The 20,139-nt window shown below is 41.7% G+C and overlaps 2 protein-coding genes across 2 annotated transcripts in view; both read left to right on the top strand.

Annotated features, from left to right (window-relative positions):
- LOC106086208 (aspartate--tRNA ligase, mitochondrial) overlaps positions 1-20,139 on the top strand; it is a 340,688-nt gene that overhangs the window by 184,659 nt on the left and 135,890 nt on the right. The gene's annotated exons all lie outside the window — the stretch shown is intronic.
- LOC106086126 (mucin-5AC) overlaps positions 1-20,139 on the top strand; it is a 66,497-nt gene that overhangs the window by 17,797 nt on the left and 28,561 nt on the right. Inside the window, exon 3 of the mRNA XM_059365478.1 lies at positions 10,678-10,986. Coding sequence (XP_059221461.1) covers positions 10,692-10,986 — 295 coding nt within the window. The 5' untranslated portion in view covers positions 10,678-10,691. The remainder of the gene's footprint in view (positions 1-10,677; positions 10,987-20,139) is intronic.

The raw sequence follows: 20,139 nt of genomic DNA, 5'->3' as shown, positions 1-20,139 counted from the left end.
AATATCGTTCTAGTTTTTCTGTATTTTGTAGACAAATATCTCCAAAAAAAAATGAGTATAAATGTTGGCCACATTTTTTTGACGACAATACCCAAAATGCCCATACTGCGGAAAGATGTTTAAAAAATCGGAATTTTTCAGTAAAATGGCCGTATACACCTCAATCCTTGGATGGCACAAACAGTTTTTTGAATTTATTTAGTAGAGATGTGCACGTGAGTGTGTTTTACTAACGCACGCTCTCGCAAGATTTTTTTTTATGTCAACTCACGTTCACACACGCTCACGAGCCATGTCCGTCCGTCCATCTGTCCGTCCGTCCTTTCGCTAACGCTAACTGTCGAAGGAGTAAAGCTAGCCGCTTGAAATTTTGCACAAATACTTCTTATTAGTGTAGGCCGTTTGGGATTGTCATATCGGCCCATAACCTGGTATAGCTGTCGTATAAACCGATCTGGGGTCTTGGCTTCTGGCGCCTCTAGATTTAGCTAAAATTTTGCATGAGGTGTTTCGTTAGACTTCCAACAACTGTGCTAAGTGGATTCAAATCGGTCCAGATATAGCTGGCATATAAACCGATCTGGGGTCTTGACTTCTTAAGCCACTAGAGCACGCAATTCCCATCCGATTTGGCTGAAATTTTGCATGAGGTGTTTCGTTATAACTTCCAATAACTGTGCTAAGTATGGTTCAAATCGGTCCATAACCTGATATAGCTGCCATATAAACCGATCTGGGGTTTTGACTTGAGCCACTAGAGGGCGCAATTCCCATCCGATTTGGCTGAAATTTTGCATGAGGTGTTTCGTTATGACTTTCAACAACTGTGCTGAGTATGGCTCAAATCGGTCCTTGTTTTGAAATAGCTGCCATATAAACCGATCTTGAATCTTGACTTCTTGAGCCACTAGAGGGCGCAATTCCCATCCGATTTGGCTGAAATTTTGCATGAGGTGTTTCGTTAGACTTCCAACAACTGTGCTAAGTATGGTTCAAATAGGTTAATAACCTGATATAGCTGTCATATAAACCGATCTGGGGTCTTGACTTCTAGAGCCACTAGCTCTAGAAATTTTGCATGAGGTGTTTCGTTGTGACTTCCAACAACTGTGCTAAGTATGGTTCAAATCGGTTCATAACCTGATATAGCTGCCATATAAACTGATCTGGGGTCTTGACTTCTTAAGCCACTAGAGGGCGCAATTCCCATCCGATTTGGCTGAAATTTTGCATGAGGTGTTTCGTTATGAATTCCAACAACTGTGCTAAGTATGGTTCAAATCGGTCCATAACCTGATATAGCTGTCATATAAACCGATCTGGGGTCTTGACTTCTAGAGCCACTAGAGGGCGCAATTTCCATCCGATTTGGCTGAAATTTTGTATGAGGTGTTTCGTTATAACTTCCAATAACTGTCCTAAGTATGGTTCAAATCGGTCCATAACCTGATATAGCTGCCATATAAACCGATCTTGAATTTTAACTTCTTGAGCCACTAGAGGGCGTCATCCTTATCCGATCATATAATATAAACCGATCTTGAATCTTGACTTCTTGAGCCACTAGAGAGCGCCATCCTTATACGATTTGGCTAAAATTTTGCATTACGTGTTTCCTTAACTTTGGCAAATATGGTATAAATCGGTCCACAATCTGATATAGCTGCCATATAAGCCGGGATTTTGACTTATTCAGCCTTTAGAGGGCGCAATTATTTCTCGATGTGGCTGACATTTTGTACAATGGCTTCTCCCATGACCTTTAACATACGTGTCAAATATGGTCTGGATCGGTTACAGCCTGATACACCTCCCCTATAAACTAATCTCCATAGTTTACTTCTTGAGCCCCTAAATGACGCAAATTCCTATTCGATATGACTGAAATTTTACACAATGACTTCTTCTATGATCTCCTATGCTGTTCTTTGCCAGGGGCCTCATCAGCTTGCGATGACACCAAAAGATTACATGCTTCCACGTACTCACTAATTAGGGAGCAGTGCAATGGTAGAAACATGCCTTTCGATTGAAACGTTGGGTCTTGTTATTCAATCTTTGCTTGTTGCGCATTAAGAAACAAGTTAAAGCATGCAAAGTTCGGCCGACCTGAATTTTATATACCCTCTACCATGGATCGCATTTGACAAGTTCTTTTACAGACACACAAAGGATAATGGATAACAATTGCCATGCTATTGGAGCCATTATTATAACATTTTTTCCCATCCCGCTGTGCTTAGTCATACAGCTCATACAGATTGTGGTATATACGACACCGATACTCTCCATCAATGCAAGGTTAGGTTGAATTAGGTTTAAGTGGCAGTCTACCATCGGACTCACTTAGACGTTTTCGTCCTTTGTGATACCACACGAACAGAAGAGGCCATCTTGCTCCTACTGTTACCGAAATACCGAAATGAGAATGAAAAATGAGCATGGTTAGGTTGGATTAGGTTAAAGTGGCAGTCTACCATCGGACTCACTTAGACGTTTACGTCCATTGTGATACCACACGAACAGAAGAAGGAAGATGCCTTCTAGTTTCTACCGTTACCGAAATACCGAAATGAGAACCTAAAGTTGAACACCTTCTGAGTGCCAGTGCGAGACACACACACAGAAGATGTTCTATAGTTTCTTCTTCTTCGATGTCATCATAGCTTTTGCAAAAGTCGTTATTGGCAACCTTCAGTCTGTCAGCATGTTTTTCGATTCGACAGTGACTTGTCATGACGGACACAATGACTGAGACGTCTGTTCTAGCCAGTGAAAGCAAAGCGGTAGAGCTCTTTAAGTCTAGATTAGGCTACATGGTTATGGACTACTCACTACCCCCTCTTTGCGACCAACTATCATTCGTTGTCCTTCGGGCCTGGTCCTGAAAACTTGTCTTACATGTCGTTAGAGGCATAACCAAAGATTCCAGTTTCCCTGAAATGTGTTGGACAGTTCTTAGTCCACTTTACAATTCCCCGGGATATCTCTGTGGCCCGGCACCCAGAATAGGTGAACTGTTCAGCCATCTCATTGAGAGATCGCTACAGTCGAGGGCAGTTTTTGTGTTCAGAAATAAGTTTTCCAGGGATCTGATGGCTGTCTGGCTGTCTGAGAAGATATTTATGCCACTCGTCGTTATGACATTATATCTTAGCCATTCCACCACTTCCTTAATTGCAAGGATCTGCGCTTGAAACACACTGCAGTGGTCGATAACCTTTTCAAGATGACCAGTTCTAGATCTTTAGAGTACACCCCAAAACTCACCTGGTCGTTTAGTTTGTAACCGCCCGTATAGAAGCCTATGTAACTTCAATTACCAGGAATATCGTAGTTCCAATCGGTTCTATCAGGAATAGTGGTACAGTACTTTTTATCAAAAAGTGGCTCAGTTAGGGTATAATCCACACTGCATGGAACATCGGGCATTGTATCAAGGATAACACAGTATCCGTAGCCCCCAACATGACCAAAGTGAAAGCTCCCTTCACCTCACGGCAGTGGTCGCAGCAATTTGTTAGGCCACAATATCCAGAGGCATAAGATGTAACATTTAATCAGATTGTGTCGTCCTCAGTGCGGCTGTGATGCACAAACAAGCCATCCTTTGGATCAGATTGAGTATTGAACAGTAGGTGGTCTTTTTAGCGCCGTCCACCAGACCACAACACCATATAGCATTATAGGTCTGACAACTGCAGTATACACCCAATGCATGATGCGCGGTGTTAACCCCCAACTTTTGCCAATGGCTCTCTTGCAGGCGTATACGGCAAGAGTTGCCTTTCAAATTGCAAATTGCAAATTTTGCCCATGAAAATTCCACTAAGGAACAGGGGCAAACTTCTCACATATCAATGAGTGCAAAATGCAAATTTTGCCCATTAACATTCCACTAAGGAACAAGGGCAAACTTCTCACATATCAATGAGTGCAGTCCGATTCAAGTTCAAGCTCAAAGATAAGGGGCCTCCTTTTTATAGCCGAGTCCGAACGGGGTGCCGCAGTGCGACACCTCTTTGAAGAGACGTTTTACATGGCGTAGTACCTCACAAATAATGCCAGTATTAGGAGGGGAAACCACCGCTAAAATTCGATTCCTGGCGTTCAGCGTCATAGGCGGACATGCAAACCTTTGCGCTGCGGTGGCCTCCATATCAATGAGTGCAGTCCGATTCAAGTGTAAGCTCAATGATAAGGGGCCTCCTTTTTATAGCCGAGTCCGACACCTCTTTGGAGAGAAGTTTTAGATGGCATAGTACCACACAAATGTCGCCAGCATTAGGAGGGGAAAACCACCGCTCAAAATTTTTGGATTTGAAGTTCAATTTCCTGTCCAGCAAAACACCCAGGTATTTTGAGCTTTCTGTGAATGAAACATTTTCTCCTCCCAAGTTGCCACTGTGGGCAACTTGGATCTCCTGCTGAAAAGGACTACTTCTGTCTTTACACCTAGACCACTTTCGGTAGCCCACTTAGCAGTTGCACGTAGAGCTTCCTGAAGTTTATTTCTTAGAGTGCTCGGAAACTTTTCCCTAACCGCAATTGCCACGTCATCAGCATACGCGACCACTTTTACGCCTTTTTCTTCCAGAGACAATAATATATTGTTAATGGCTATATTCCAAAGTAGAGGAGACAGTACACCTTCTTGAGGTGATCCTTTGCTGACCCATCTTTTAGGAACCACAGATCCCAAGCCTGCCGTTACGCTTCTTTTAGTACATAAGTTATTAATAAATTTTCTTACGGTAGAGTTGATATATAGAAACTCGAACTCCTTCATGATTGACGTCGGTTTTACATTACTGAAAGCAGAAATCCTACAATTGCATTTTCCTTGACAGCGAGAGAACCCTCTTGGTAGTCGACTAGGTCGTGAAGGGCTGTTTCAGTGGATGTGCCTTTACTATATGCTTGCTGCTGCCGAGACAGGCGATCTCCAGAGATCTTTGCCTTAAAATATGTTTCTATCAACCTCACAAGGATGTCACACTAATGTACGAAAAGATAACACATTATGAGAAAGAACTGCCGACTTCCACAAATTTTCCTTAAACTTCCTTCCATGTATGTGTCTTAAGTCTTTTGTTTTATGATCGTCAATTCAATTACAAAACAATAAATATAAAAATTCCTTGCTTATGCCAAGCCGTAAATGTCTTCTTTTCCAAATGACTCTATAATAAGCACTCACACACATACACTTGTAATACAAACAAAAGCTCCAGGATTTAGCGAAAAGAGTATTTGGTGGGAAAATTTATGATTTTCTTTAAAGCACATCATAAATTTAAATTAACTGTCAACGGATGAGCAAGAAGGTAACGATACAACAACAAAAAGTAGAAAGACATTTGCTGGCATGTAGCAACGACGTCAACGAACGCTGTATAAATCAAGCAAAATTGAAAATAAAAAATGATTCTCATTTTCTGAGTTACAATTTTAAATTAAAACAAAAAAGGAACCGCCACCGAACGCCACCACCACGATCTCCGTTGGTCGTTGGCAAAGCCAAAGACACAACAAAAAAAAGGAACAGTCAAGAAGATCCCAGACCAACTATACATCACCTGAGAAACAAAACAGGAAAACGAAGTCCACAAAGACACAATTTCACTTTCATTTGTAAGCCAAAAGGAGCAATACCAGGCTTGATGGCCAGTTAGTTGTATGGATACGCAAATGGACAAATAAAGCAAAAACTTACAGGAAACCCCTCTGAGCTGCAATCGTATCACAAACAAAAGAAAAAACAAAAACAACACACAATCCCTAGGGACATGTTAACCATAGTTTATGGGCTATAAAGAAGAGTAAAGATCCACATCCTCCAATAGTGGCCCCATCACTTTTGCTCAAGTTTCTGCCAGCTAGACTGTCTGCCGCAGCAATACAATTGTCAAAAAATGATCAGCCCACCCAGGCAATGTTATGTCTTCTTTGCTTTTCCCTCAGCCAGCCGCCGCTCATGTTAATTTCTTTGTTTTTGCTTTTCCTCAATTTTACTGCTCATCTTCAATATCTCGATTTTTACCTCCTGGGTTTTTGGCCAATCACAATGCTATACGAATTTGATGCCATTTAATGATATTGTCTACCCAATTGTCCATTGTGTGTCCGCGTTGCGGCAAAGTATCTTTAACACAAAGCACAAGGACAGAGTTGTCTTTTTTCACTTTTCAAGCCCTGTAGCAAGATTTTTAGCCACTTTGTGGCTGGCCACAGCATGTGACATTGCGGCTGATGCACCATACCCCATCTGCGTGGCTGTGCGCTGCGGTGGTAGTGATCTGGACGCGATCTCTTCAATTCACATAAACACTGACCACACAGTGCAAATTGTGTACAAACGCCTCAGTGATTGTTTTGTCAGTTTGGTTTTTTCTCTCAACAAATAATGTGATCGCATCATCTTCCTGAATTCGTATGTCTACTGCAGAGAATGATGTATATTTATTTGGTTAGGCTATATGTAACACTTTAGAATGCAACTAGAACAAGTTAAAGGGTGTTAAGTTCGGCCGGGCCGAATCTTATATACCCTCTACCATGGATCGCTTATGTTGAGTTTTTTGCGCAGTATCTCTTTTGAGGCAAATAAAGAATAATGAATGAATAACTGTTATGCTATAGGAGCTATATCAAGTTATAGTCCGATACGGACCATAAATGAATTGAATGTTCAACATTTCATATCATTCGGATAAGAATTGCGCCTTGTAAGAGCTCAAGAGGCAAAATCGGGAGAAAGGTTTATATGGGAGCTGTATAACGCTATAAATCGATTCAGACCATACTGGACACGTATACTGAAGGTCATGGGAGAAGCCGCTGTACAAAATTTCTCCCAAATTGGATTCTTAAGCCACCCTCTAGAGGTGTAAGAAGTCCAGATCGGCTTATATGGCAGCTACTCCAGGTTATTGACCGATTTGAACCATACTTAACACAGTTGTTGGAAGTCATGAAAAATTTAAAATTTTCTGTCAAATACGTTACGAATTGCGCCCTCTAGTGGCTCAAGAAGTCAAGATCCAAGATCGGTTTATATGGCAGCTATATCAGGTTAGGAACCGATTTAAACCATACTTGGCATAGTTGTTGGAAGTCATAACAGAACACTACATGCAAAATTTACGGCCGCAATTCGGGTGAGAATTGCGCCTTTTAGTGGCTCAAAAAGTCAAGATCCAAGATCGGTTTATATGGCAGCTATATCAGGTTATGGACCAATTTGGACCATACATAACACAGTTGTTGTAAGTCATAACAAAAACTTCCTGCAAAATTTCAGCCCATAAAAGCCACATTTATTATCAGATTTTGCTGAAATTTGGGACAGTGAATTGTGTTTGGGCACTCGACATCCTTTTTTAATTTGGCCTAGATTGGTGCAGACATATAGCTGCCATGTATACCGATCTGCCGATTCAAGGTTTTGGGCCCATAAAAGGCGCATTTATTGTCCGATGTCGCCGAAATTTGAGACAGTGATTTGTGATAAGCCCTTCGACATCCTTTTGCAATTTGGCCCAGATCGGCTCAGATTTGTATATAGCGATCATATAGTCCGATCTCTCAATTTAATGTCTTGGGCCAATAAAAGACGCATTTTTTGCCCGATTTCGCTGAAATTTAGGACAGTGACTTGTGTTAGGCCCTTCGGCATTTTTTTTTTCAATTTGGTCTACATCGGTCCAGATTTGGATATAGCTACCATATAGACCGATCTCCCGATTTAAGGTCTTGGGCCGGCACGACTTTCTCGTTCTCGTACGGACCAGATCGGTTCGATCTCTCGATTTAAGATCTTGGGGCCCATTAAAGCCACATTTATTATTCGATTTCGCTGAAATTTGGGACAGTAAGTTGTGTAAAGCCTCTTGACATCCTTGTTTGCATATCGGTCCAGCTTAGATTTAGCTGCCATATAGATTTAAGGTCATGGGCCCATATGCGCATTTATTGTCCGATTTCGCTAAAATGTCTGGACAGTAAATTATGTAACACCACTCCACTACTTTGTTCCATTTCGCCCAGATCGGTCCAAATTTGAGTATAGCTGTTATATAGACCGATCTGTCGATTCATAGTCTTGGGCCACTAATGCAAATTTGCAAATTTTGCCCATGAACATTCCACTAAGAAACAGGGGCAAACTTCTCACATATCAATGAGTGCAGTCCGATTCAAGTTTTAAGCTCAATGGTAAGGGGCCTCCTTTTTATAGCCCAGTCCGAACGGCGTGGCGCAGTGCGACACCTCTTTGGAGAGAAGTTTTACATGGTATGGTACCTCACAAATGTTGCCAGCATTAGGAGGGGAAAACCACCGTTGACAATTATTTCTGGTCTCGCCAGGATTCGAACCCAGGCGTTCAGCGTCATAAGCGGACATGCTAACCTCTGCGCTACGGTGGCCTCCACTCCACTTGGGCCACTTACAGGCGCATTTATTATCCGATCTCACATTCAATTTGGTACAGCGTGTTGTGTTAGGCTCTTCGTCATCCCAGTTCAATACGGCCGAGATAGGTACAGATTTGGATATAACTGCCATATACACTGATCTACTGATTTATGGTTTTAGACCCATAAAAGGTAAGTTTTGCTGAAATTATGCGCAAAGAGTTGCTTTAGGCCCCTCGACATATATACCGATCTCCCGCTTTCTTTAAGTTCTTGGGGCAATTAAAGCACGTTTATAGCTTGATTTCACTGAAATTTTGTACCGTGGGCTGTATGAGGAATTTTGAGGGATAGGCAACCTCCTATCAATTGAACCTCATTTTAAACATCATATTCCTAATATACTTCCGAATACCTTTTGTTTGAATCTCATATTATCATCATCGTCCAATATGCGCATTTGGGACAGTTTTGGTTCTGGGGCGACTACCTTGGTAATTACAGCCAATTTTTAATATTCGATAATCATTTTCGTACTCTACTTTAGCGGAGGTTAGTGGCGCAGAGGTTAGCATGTCCGCATATGACGCTGAACGCCGGGGTTCGAATCCTGGGGAGACCATTAGAAAAAATTTTTCAGCGGTGGTTTTCCTCTCCTAATGCTGACAACATTTGTGAGGTACTATGCCAAGTAAAACTTCTCTCCAAAGAGGTGTCGCACTGCGGCACGCCGTTTGGAATCGGCCACAAAAAGGAGGTCCCTTATCATTGAGTTTGAAATTGAATCGGACTGCACTCATTGATATGTGAGAAGTTTGCCCTTGTTCCTTAGTGGAATATTCATGGGCGAAATTTGCATTTTACTCTAGCATACCTTTCATTGGAGTTCCATATTGTCCCGATAGGTCCACTTTTGAATTTAGGCGCAACTTTTGAGGCGGTTTTGAGCCCTTAGTTACTAGGACCCCATTTTTAAAACCATATTCGTATTTAACTCCCAAATACCCCTCAATTGATTCCCATATTGTCCCATTAGGTAAATATGTACTGCCGTGGGGTTTTGGGCGGTGTGGGGAGGCCCTTCTGTTGGGTGGTGTTTTTGGGATTGGGGATTCCCCCGACACTTAGGGTGACATTTCTGTGTTCGTACTCTACTCTTAAATACCTTTCATTTGATGTCCCAATCGGTAAACATGTCCGTTCGGGTGGGGGACCCCAACCCTAACCCTAGGTAATTTGACCCTAAAATTTTATACCAATTTGGCGTTTTTGGAGTACCATGAGGTGACATACAAAATTTCGCTTGAATCGGTGCATCTATCTCCTAGATCTGGCGTTTTTTACAATGGGTGTAAGGGGGAGGGTCCGTCTACCATCTGTGAAAATTTCATGAAACACTAAGCACTTCCAAGCAAATGACGGCCTGTTTTTTCGGTAAAACTGGACATATCGCAATCGTACCACTAAAACATCGCAGAACAGTAAATTCTGAGTGGTATACAAACATTTGTTTGCCAGTTGTCTACCAAGAAATCAGAAAAAGCAATCGCCGAAGACGGATCACTCTTCACCACGACAATACAAGCTCTCACACATCGGCACAAACAACCGCATTTTTGAGCACTCAAAACATCGATTTAATGAGTCATCTGCCATGTAGTCCTGACTTGACAATGAATAACTTCTTTTTATTCCTGTACGTAAAAAATAAAATGAGAGATCAACGTTTTCGACACCTGAAGAAGTGGTGATGCGTTCAGAATGCATATTTTGGCGATACTTCAATCAGAGTGGCAAAAGTGCTTCGACAATTGGTTCAAACGCATCCCCTTAATGGGGAATATTTTGAAAAACAATAATTAATATTTGTTTTTGTTCTCTAATCCCGAAATATTAAAGGCAACCCTCGTATAGCAAATGATCGGGACAAGAAGAACCTTCTTTAAAAAATTGAGACAGTTGATACATGTACATATGTAGACGTCTAGCTTTTTGTTGTTTTCGCTCCTAAGCTTCTCATTACACTCATAGATACATTAGTAATTTTGCAGATGGTCATGCTATATTTCAAATACTTGGGTTGTAGTAATCACTCTTACATGCTATAATGCATATTTAAGATGTATGCTATTTTTATTAGCATTATATTGTTTAATTTTAGTTAATAAACTAAAAATATTTTCCCCTAATTTTAATACAATAATTTTGATAATTGTTTTTGTGTTTTTTTTTCTTGTTTACTTTGATTTTCCATTACCAGATCCCCTGACAGCAATGATTACCGATCGCAACAAATTGAATTTTGTTACGATACAATGGCTGTGGCTTTTGTCTCTCACCTTGTTGCTGTGCTATGGTGGCAGCAACAGAAACGCTGTGACAGCGCTCACCCATAACGGCGAGACCACACAGCAACAACAGCAGCAACATCAAGTGCAGGCGACGCAACAACAGTCACAGTCCACATTGCAACTGCCACAGCAGCAGCAACAACAACAACAGCAGCAGCCTCACCACCAACAGTCACAAGTTGTGGAGAGCAATGGACCGATGCAACAAGATGTAACAGGTATGATGATTATTACGATGCCATTCAAAAAAAAACAAAAAAAAAACCAAAAAAATAATAAACCAATAACAGCAACAACATCATCCAATCGAGACGAAAAGAAAATACATTAAATAATCATTATGGTCACACAAACGACAAGGCGAAAAACAAAAAACAAACAAAAACATTTCTTGTATGTTTATGACAGCCAAATTGTACGAAATTATTTTGACAAAAAATAAGAGTCGCAAATTATAATGATAATCACGCCAATACCGACAATGGTAATGATTGGTTTAAGTGCATTAACAAGCCAAGTCGAAAAGATCGATTCGATGCAATTGCATTGGATTGTTGGATTCCAATGAAAAATGGTCACAATTATTGTCAGTGTCAAATCAATATCAATCAAATGTTAAATATTAACAACACAAAATTGAATATCTCTCAAAGTGGGGGGCCTTCGCGAAGCGCCTATAAAATGCCAAACAATAGGACAAATCGCAAAATAAATTGCAAATATGTCTTGTGGACATTTTGTTTTGCGAAAAGCCTTTTAGTTCGAGAGGCACGGAGTGCTTCGAAGAATGTTAAATTTAAAGTACTGAGTTGGGTATTAACTCATAAGCGCAGTTTTTATACCCACCACCATAGGCTGGGGGTACTAATCTAGTCATTTCGTTTGTAACACCTTGAAATATTGCACTTCGACCCCATAAACTATTGGGTTGCCCAAAAAGTAATTGCGGATTTTTTAAAAGAAAGTAAATGCATTTTTAATAAAACTTAGAATGAACTTTAATCAAATATACTTTTTTTACACTTTTTTTCTAAAGCAAGCTAAAAGTAACAGCTGATAACTGACAGAAGAAAGAATGGAATTACAGAGTCACAAGCTGTAAAAAAATTTGTCAACGCCGACTATATGAAAAATCCGCAATTACTTTTTGGGCAACCCAATATATACAGTAGCGCAAAAAAATCTACATACCCTACTCAAAAAACCCACTTTAGGTTGGGTTAGGTTGAAAAGAGGGTGCAGATATTAATCCGCCCCATGCCACTATGGTCATACACCTAAGCCAGTAATCGGCTTGTTGTGCGCTCTAAAAACTATAAAGTAACCTCTAAAAAGAAAATTTTAAGTTAGGAATTCTGTGCTACTTACAAAATCCTTAATTGGTTTTCAATACCAGTCTCCTAAATTGGTTCATGTTTGGTATTGTGTCCCCATCTAAGTACCGGTATCTGTTGAACACGAAAGCCGGGTAATGACAAAGGAAATGCTCCAACGTCTCATCATCTTCCCCGCATGCCCTACACATGCTATTACTTGCCGCACCGATTTTACATAAGTGAGCTCGTAGTCCTATGTATCCCGTTATGATACCTGTTGCTATACTGACCTCCTTCTTGCTACCTTTCAGTAATAGCCTCGTCTTTTCACGGTCTGGATCCCCCCATAGGACTTTCGCCGTCCTACCGAACGTTTCGATGTTCCACAATGTTGCATGCGCATTCGTCGCCCACTCCCTTAACTCGGTCTGGGTCGACCCGAAAGGCTTTGGGTCGGACTGTTAACGGCAGTCCTCTGGCCTTCACCGCCAAATCGTCTGCCCTTTCATTTCCCCTTACTCCGTTATGGCACCCAAACGATGCGGATTTTCCCAGGCGTTAATCTCCTTCTTATACTGCAAGACTATTCGTGACCTTACCGTCCTGGTTGTTTTTGCCCTTATGGCAATTTTACTGTCGGTAAAGATGTTCGCACTCGACGTCCCCGCGTTAGCACCACACCACTTCACGCATTCCATGATCGCCCGGATCTTCGCTTGCAGGACCGTATTATAGTCAGGCAGTCTAAAACAGATCTCAGTCTCTGGGTTCTTAATGCAAAGCCCCAGGCCCACTCTGTCCTCTAGCTTTGATCCATTCGTGTAACATGATCTTCCAGATGTCAATACTAGGGTTCCGTCAATACAAGACTATGCCGATGGCAGCAGTGCCTCGCACTCGACTTCAACGTTAATCTCAGGTATCCGATCGGAAACCTCTTCCCTTCCATCCAGGTTTGCTATCGTCACCTCGATTATATCGCGATGGTATGAGCTGCTCCCATCCTCAATCCATTCTAATATCCCATCTCATAGCCGCAGTGGCGGCCTCACACTTAATTTGTATGTCAATAGGTCGGATATCTAGAATAGTCTCATGTGCCCTAGTGGGCGTGGTCCTCAACGATTCTCTGAATCTGTTGTATGGTCCTTATGTTGCACTTTTTCTCCATAGCAGTCCACCAAACTACTGAGGCGTAAGTAAGTATTGGTCTAATCACGCTCCTGTAGAGCCAGTGGAGTATTCTCGGATTCAAGCCCCATTTCGAGCCAACGGCTCGTCTACATAGTGCCCAACATCTATGAGCCTTCTCAGTACGCTCCTGAATGTGGCACTTCCAAATCGTCTTCATTTGTTTACACCTTGGGAACTGTAGGTCTAAAAAGATTGCACCTGTCACCTTGGAAGGAGAGAATGTTCCATTTACTTGAAGCGGAAAATACCTGGAAGCTTAAACCGCGTGTCATGCACTGGGTATATACTGCAAGTATCAGACCTATAATGATATATAGTGCTGTGGTCTGCAGGACGGCTTTTCAAAAGTCCACCTACTGTTTAATACTCAGCCGGATACAAAGGATGGCTTGTTTGTGCATAATAGCCGCACTGAGGACGACAACATCTGATGCACTGAATTTAATGCTACACCTACACCTCTGGACATTGTGGCTAGGTATATTGCTGCCTCCACTGCTGTGAGGCTAAGTGAGCTTTCCCTTTGGTCATGTGGCGGCTACGGACATTGTTTTATTCTTGATACAATGCCCGGTTATCCAGGCAGCGTAGATTTCATATTGCCTAAGCAGCTTTTTTATAAAAAGTACTGAACCTCTATTCCTGATAGAACCATTTGGAACTATAATATTTCTGGTAATATAAATTACATTGACTTTTTTACGGATAGTTCCAAACTATGAAGCCCAGGTGGGCTTTGGGGTGTACTCTGAAGAAATTGGACTGGTTATATCGAGATATACTTTCAATTAAAGAAGTGGATGAATGGCTAACATGTAATGTCATAACGACGATTGACATAAATATCTTCTCAAACGGCTAGGCAGCCTTTCAGTGCCTGGATAACATATTTGAGAATTCAAAAACTGTCATCGACTGTCGCAAATCTCTTAACGTGTTGGTTGAACATTTCAAAATTCACCTCTTCTGGGTGCCTGGCCATAGAGATATCCCAGGGAATAGTAGAGCCGACGAGCTTGCGAGACTAGGAACTAATGATAGATGGTCATAAAGGCTGGGAAGAAGAGACTATAGAACATCTACTGTGCGTGTGTGTGTCCCGCCCTGGCAGGTAGAAGGATTTCCACCTTAGATTCTCATTTCTTTGAGAATTTGTCTGATTTAGCAGATATAAACATTCGCAAGTTGTTGGGCTATTTAAAGCAATCTGGGTGGTTCAACGGTAGAAACTAGAAGGCATCCTCCTTCTCCTCTTACTGTGGCATCACAATGTACTAGATCTTCTAAGTGAATCTTATGGCAGACTGCCTCTTAAACCTAACCTAACCTTGACGGACGGTAAATGTGCGAGCAAACAAGCGCTTCAAGCACTGCTGCGTCTGCTTTCACATGCACTCATGCCTCAGAACCAATAATAACAAGAGATCACACGACAATCTGTCCCCTATCTGAAGCCTCGTTTGATATTGAATGGTTCGAAAAGATTCTTTCCTATCCTTCTGAGAAACGCCTTTCAGTCATCCTGCAGAGTCTTATAAATTTTGCAGGGATACCAAATTTAGGTATACTTGAAAAACCTTTGAACGTATAGAGCTTTTGAAAGCGGTTTGTAGTCAAAGAAGAGATGGTAAGACCTGTCGGTTTCGAGCCTTTTCCCGGATTTGGCACAGTTTGAATATCTGGTCTTGAGGCGCAGGTCTAAAGTTGAATTGAGGTTTTAATTCAATACGCCTGAGAGTAGGAGGCACATTCCGTCTTGTCTCCTTTCTTGTGTACGAGACATAGTATGCTGGGGTTCCAATCATCGGGTATGGGATCTTCTAGCCAGATCGCGCAGACGTGCCGATGCATATGCCTTATCAAAGTGTCGCCTCTGGTCTGAAATAGTTCTGCGGGAAACCCATTGGCTCCTGCTGCCTTGTTGTTCCTCAGTCGGATATCTGCTACGAGTGAATCGAGTAGATATTAATGCACGGAAGACTCAGTGCTGCTTGTTTCACACAAACGATTGATTGGGGACAGTGGGGTATCCAACTCTATTGCCTCCCTTCATCATTGTCGCAATGTGGGTTATTTGGCGCTGTTCTATCGTTACTTTCATGGTGTGTGTTCGTCTGATATTAGTCTTCTTATTTCTGATATAAGGATGTATGCCAGGGACACTAGACATTCCAGGAACTCACACCCGTAATTGATTGGCCAGCGGACCACGCAATGCATTATAGAGAGAATTCTTATTTCGACTGAACCGTTCGTATGTAGAATCGACTTCTGGCTAATGTTTTTCCCACCCTCTTTGACGTCCAAGGATTGAGGACAAATGTCAATAAGCACCACATTATTTTCCCCCCCTCCAATTCCTAATTTCCTCTGGTTAACGCAATGCACTGCATTCATAGGGGACATCCATTGCGTGTTGGCTGACTGAAAAAACAGCTTGGCGCTTGAAATTTTGCACAACTACTTGCTATTAGCGTACGTCGGTTAAGATTGTAAACGAGTCATTTCAGTCCTTGTTTTGATATAGCTCCCATATGAAACGATATTCCGATTATACATCTTAAGCCTCAAGAGGTCGCAATTCTTATCCGATTTGGTTGAAAATTTGCACAATGAATTCTCCCATTAGCTCCAACATACATACTTGCCAAGTATGGTCTGAATCGGTCTTAAACCTGATATAGCTCCCATATGTACCAATCTCCCGGTTGCACCTCTTAAGCCCCTAAAGGGAGCAGTTTTTGTTTCAATTGGCTGAAATCATAACGAAATCTACTACGACCTAAAACATACGTGCCTAATATGGTTTGAATCGGTCCATAATCTGCTAGCTTGCACATAATCCAATCCCCTTGTTTTAACCTCTTTAGCCCCTGTAAGGTGTAATTCTTATCCGATTTGGCAGAAGTTTTGCATAAAGACTTCTACTATGGCCTCCAACATCTAAACCAAGTATGGCCCGATTCAACTCATAACCTGATATACGAGATCCAATAGCACAGCAATTCTTATCCATTATCCTTTGTATACCTATAAAGAGATACCGGAGAAAGAACTACACAAATTCGATCCATGGTGAAGGGTATATAAGATTCAGCCCGGCGGAACTTAGCTTTTACTTGTTTTTTCTGTGGAACAGACGTTTCACCTCTCTCCTTTTCTCCCCATACATCTTCTCTATCTGGCACGTTGCTACTGCTGGCAGGGTGGCTCTGTATGCAGTAGTATCACGAGTTTCCTGGGGGAAGCTTCTGGTACCCAAGTAAGGATTTCGCGGAATTTTCCATAGAGTGGACAAGTGCCACTGCGCCGTTGTGTCATCGGGATAAGGAATGCTTTCATTAAGCACCTGGGTCAGTCTAGCGGAGTATGTCGTTGCCATCTATTGTGTTAGCAGCTTTTCAATGTACAGCTTCCGCGCAGAGTTAGATCGTACTTTTCTCGTCATGTTCAAACGGGTGCGAACCTTTGCTGCAACAAGGTAGTGATGCGAATCTATGTTTCCTCCTCGGATCGCTCGTACAGCTAACACGTTGGATGTATGCCTTTCAGCTATTACAACGAAATCAATTTGGTTCCTTACTACTTGATCTGGAGACAACCATATGGCCTTGTGAATTTTTTTACTTTAAAATCTGGTGCTGCTTACTACCATGCTTTTTGCCGCGGCGAAGTCTATTAGCCTCAAACCATTATTGGACGTTATCTCATGAAGGCTAAATACTCCGACTGTTGGACAAAAGATTTTTTGCATCCCTATCATCCCATAAAAATCTCCCAGAAAGATTTTAATTTCATGGGCGAGGCGTCGGCCGTATTCTCTTTCAAGGCGGCCATACGAAATATTTTTGGTGTACTTGTCCTTGTTTTCCGTCAGGGTACGGGCCAGAAAAGTTTGACATTGAAGTGTTTGGCCTTAATGTAGATTGACGCCAGCCTCTCATCCACCTGAGTAAACCTGGAGACAAGGTGTCACAGTCGCCGACTACCTCAAATCCAAAGTCAAATTCGTGTTTCGTGTCATGACAGTTATGGTATAGTGCGTCACACGTTAGTGGTGATGGAACGGCTCTCTCGATCCATCGAATATCTGCCTTGTAATTTTCCAATACACTCGCCAGTGCGTATACGAGTACTACACCTTCTCTATAAAGAGTCTGGACAATTTAGGTGCAGATTCGTAGACCATGGTCTTTTTTCGTTTGCGTGGGTCGTCAATGTTGAAAGCCACCGGAGCGCAGAGGTCAGCCTATGGCGCTGGTCTCCTGAGTTCGAATCCTGGTGAGAACTTCAGAAAAAGTTTCAGCGGTGGTATTCCTCTCCTAATTCCGGTCATATTTTTGAGGTATTATGCCATGTAAGAAATTCTCCCAAAATAGGTATTGCTCTGCGGCACGCCGTTCGAATTCGGCTATAAAAAGGAGGCCCCTTATCATTGTGTTTGAAAAAACTGGAATCGGACAGAACTCATTACTATATGAGAAGTTAGCCACTATTCCTTAATTGAATGTTCATGAGCAAATTTGCATTTTGAGTCGTCAAGGTTAGGGGACTCCATTTTTACTGTACTTTGCTTCTCAGAATAACTTTCTTAGTTTTCAGGATGCGGGTTATTGGGCCAGCGCCCCAACCGCATGGGTTATGTGGGGTCCCACATGTATCCCTCGACGTAGCGAGCCGCTTACTTCAAGATCTGACGCTCGCCTCCAGCCGCTCTTAAGCTGAGAACAGACGCTTATGTTGGCCATTGGTTATTTTAAGGCGCCAATGACTCGCATTGTCATTTGGAGTAACGTAGGCACGCAGTAGTTAAGTAATAGTCTGAGCAAAGCGATCCCTTACTGATACTCTCCTCTCGAAATCGTTGATTGCTCGTGGCTGCATTTGCAGCTACCCGCATAAATATTGGGTGCCCAAAAAGTAATTGTCGTTAATATAGTAGTAATATAGTCGGCGTTGACAAATTTTTTCAACGGCTTGTGATTCTGTAATTGCATTCTTTCTTCTGTCAGTTATCAGCTGTTACTTTTAGCTTGCTTTAGAAAAAAAGTGCGTGAAATTTTGTTTACATTTGTTTGTTTGGCGTCAATTTTAATATGGGTACCACATGTATTGAAAGAAATTCATTTAACAAACCGAATCAACGCTTGTGATATGCACCTTAAATGCAATGAATTCGATCCGTTTTTAAAACGAATCATAACTGGAGATGAAAAATGGATTGTTTACAACAACGTTGGTCGAAAACGATCATGGTCTAAGCATGGTGAACCAGCTCAAACCACTTCAAAGGCTGATATCCACCAAAAGAAGGTTATGCTGTCTGTTTGGTGGGATTGGAAGGGTGTGGTATATTTTGAGCTGCTTCCAAGGAACCAAACGATTAATTCGGATGTTTACTGTCAACAATTGGACAAATTGAATACAGCCATCAAGGAGAAGCGACCAGAATTGGTCAATCGTAAAGGTGTCATATTCCACCAGGATAACGCTAGACCGCACACATCTTTGGTCACTCGCCAAAAACTGAGTGAGCTTGGCTGGGAACTTTTGATGCATCCACCATATAGCCCTGACCTTGCACCATCAGACTACCATTTATTTCAATCTTTGCAGAACTCCTTAAACGGTAAAACTTTCGGCAATGATGAGGCTATAAAATCGCACTTGGTTCAGTTTTTTGCAGATAAAGGTCAGAAATTCTATGAGCGTGGAATACTAAATTTGCCAGGAAGATGGCAAAAGGTTATCTAACAAAATGGCAATTATATATTTGATTAAAGTTCATTCTAAGTTTTATTAAAAATGCATTTACTTTCTTTTAAAAAATCCGCAATTACTTTTTAGGCAACCCCAAAATTTTTATTAATGACTACATGAGGATGCGCCCTGTAGCTTTCAGCTAAGTTCCACACAAATCGGAGCTAAAAGCTCCAGTCTGCGTTGTGCTCATAGTTATACCGTGTGGGTAGGGCTACACGAGGATATTAACCATTAAGTTGCCATATCGGGAAATCGGTTTATATGGGATGGGACATTTGGTGGCATTCCGACCACATGCATATGAAAAAAAATGCAAATTTGCACAAGACCATTCCATTAAGGAACAGGGACAAACTTCCAGCGCAATCATAAGGGGTCTTCTTTTTATAGCCGAGTCCGAACGGCGTGCCGCGTGCGACACTTTTTTAGGGAGAAGTTTTTACATGGTATAGTAACTCACAAATGTCTCCAGCATTAGGAGATGATGTTCACGCCAGAATTCGAAACAAGGCGTTCAGCGTTCGACGGGCATACTAACCTCTGCGCTACGGTGGCCTCCATATACTTGCTATTTTCGCTTATTTCTTCTAAATTATAACCAGAATTGTTTTTTTTTATTTCTTCACAAATCTCATGCTTCTGCTACACCTAACAAACCCAAGTCAATTATTATCACATTGAGATGATTATCATTATTATAATCCTCATACAACGCAAGCATCATAGCCACACAGACAACGCGACATGATCATAGTCACTGGACATCATAACTGTCATCGAGGCTCACGTACAATTATCATGACCAGAGACCACTGCTATTAGCAAATGCCACGACTGCCGCCATTCCTCGTCACTACTGCACTTACTCGTCACTCATTCGCATGGAGTGGCTACAAAGTTTTTCATTTCTGACTGTTTAGTTTTTTTCTTGGTTTTTTGTCAATAGGAAAAAAAAACCGTTGCAATTTCTATGGTCATTGGTTAGTTGCTCTTTCTCACATTTGCGGCGTGGTTCGAAATTTTGAGTGGGGTGGCAGCAATGGCTCTTTTTTTTTTGTGTGTGATCTAAAATGTTAACAGATCTGACTTCTATTGCTG

This window comes from Stomoxys calcitrans, chromosome 3 (assembly GCF_963082655.1).
Source record: "Stomoxys calcitrans chromosome 3, idStoCalc2.1, whole genome shotgun sequence".
In the NCBI taxonomy this organism is placed as follows: domain Eukaryota; kingdom Metazoa; phylum Arthropoda; class Insecta; order Diptera; family Muscidae; genus Stomoxys; species Stomoxys calcitrans.
This window is presented reverse-complemented; position numbering and strand designations above follow the sequence as displayed.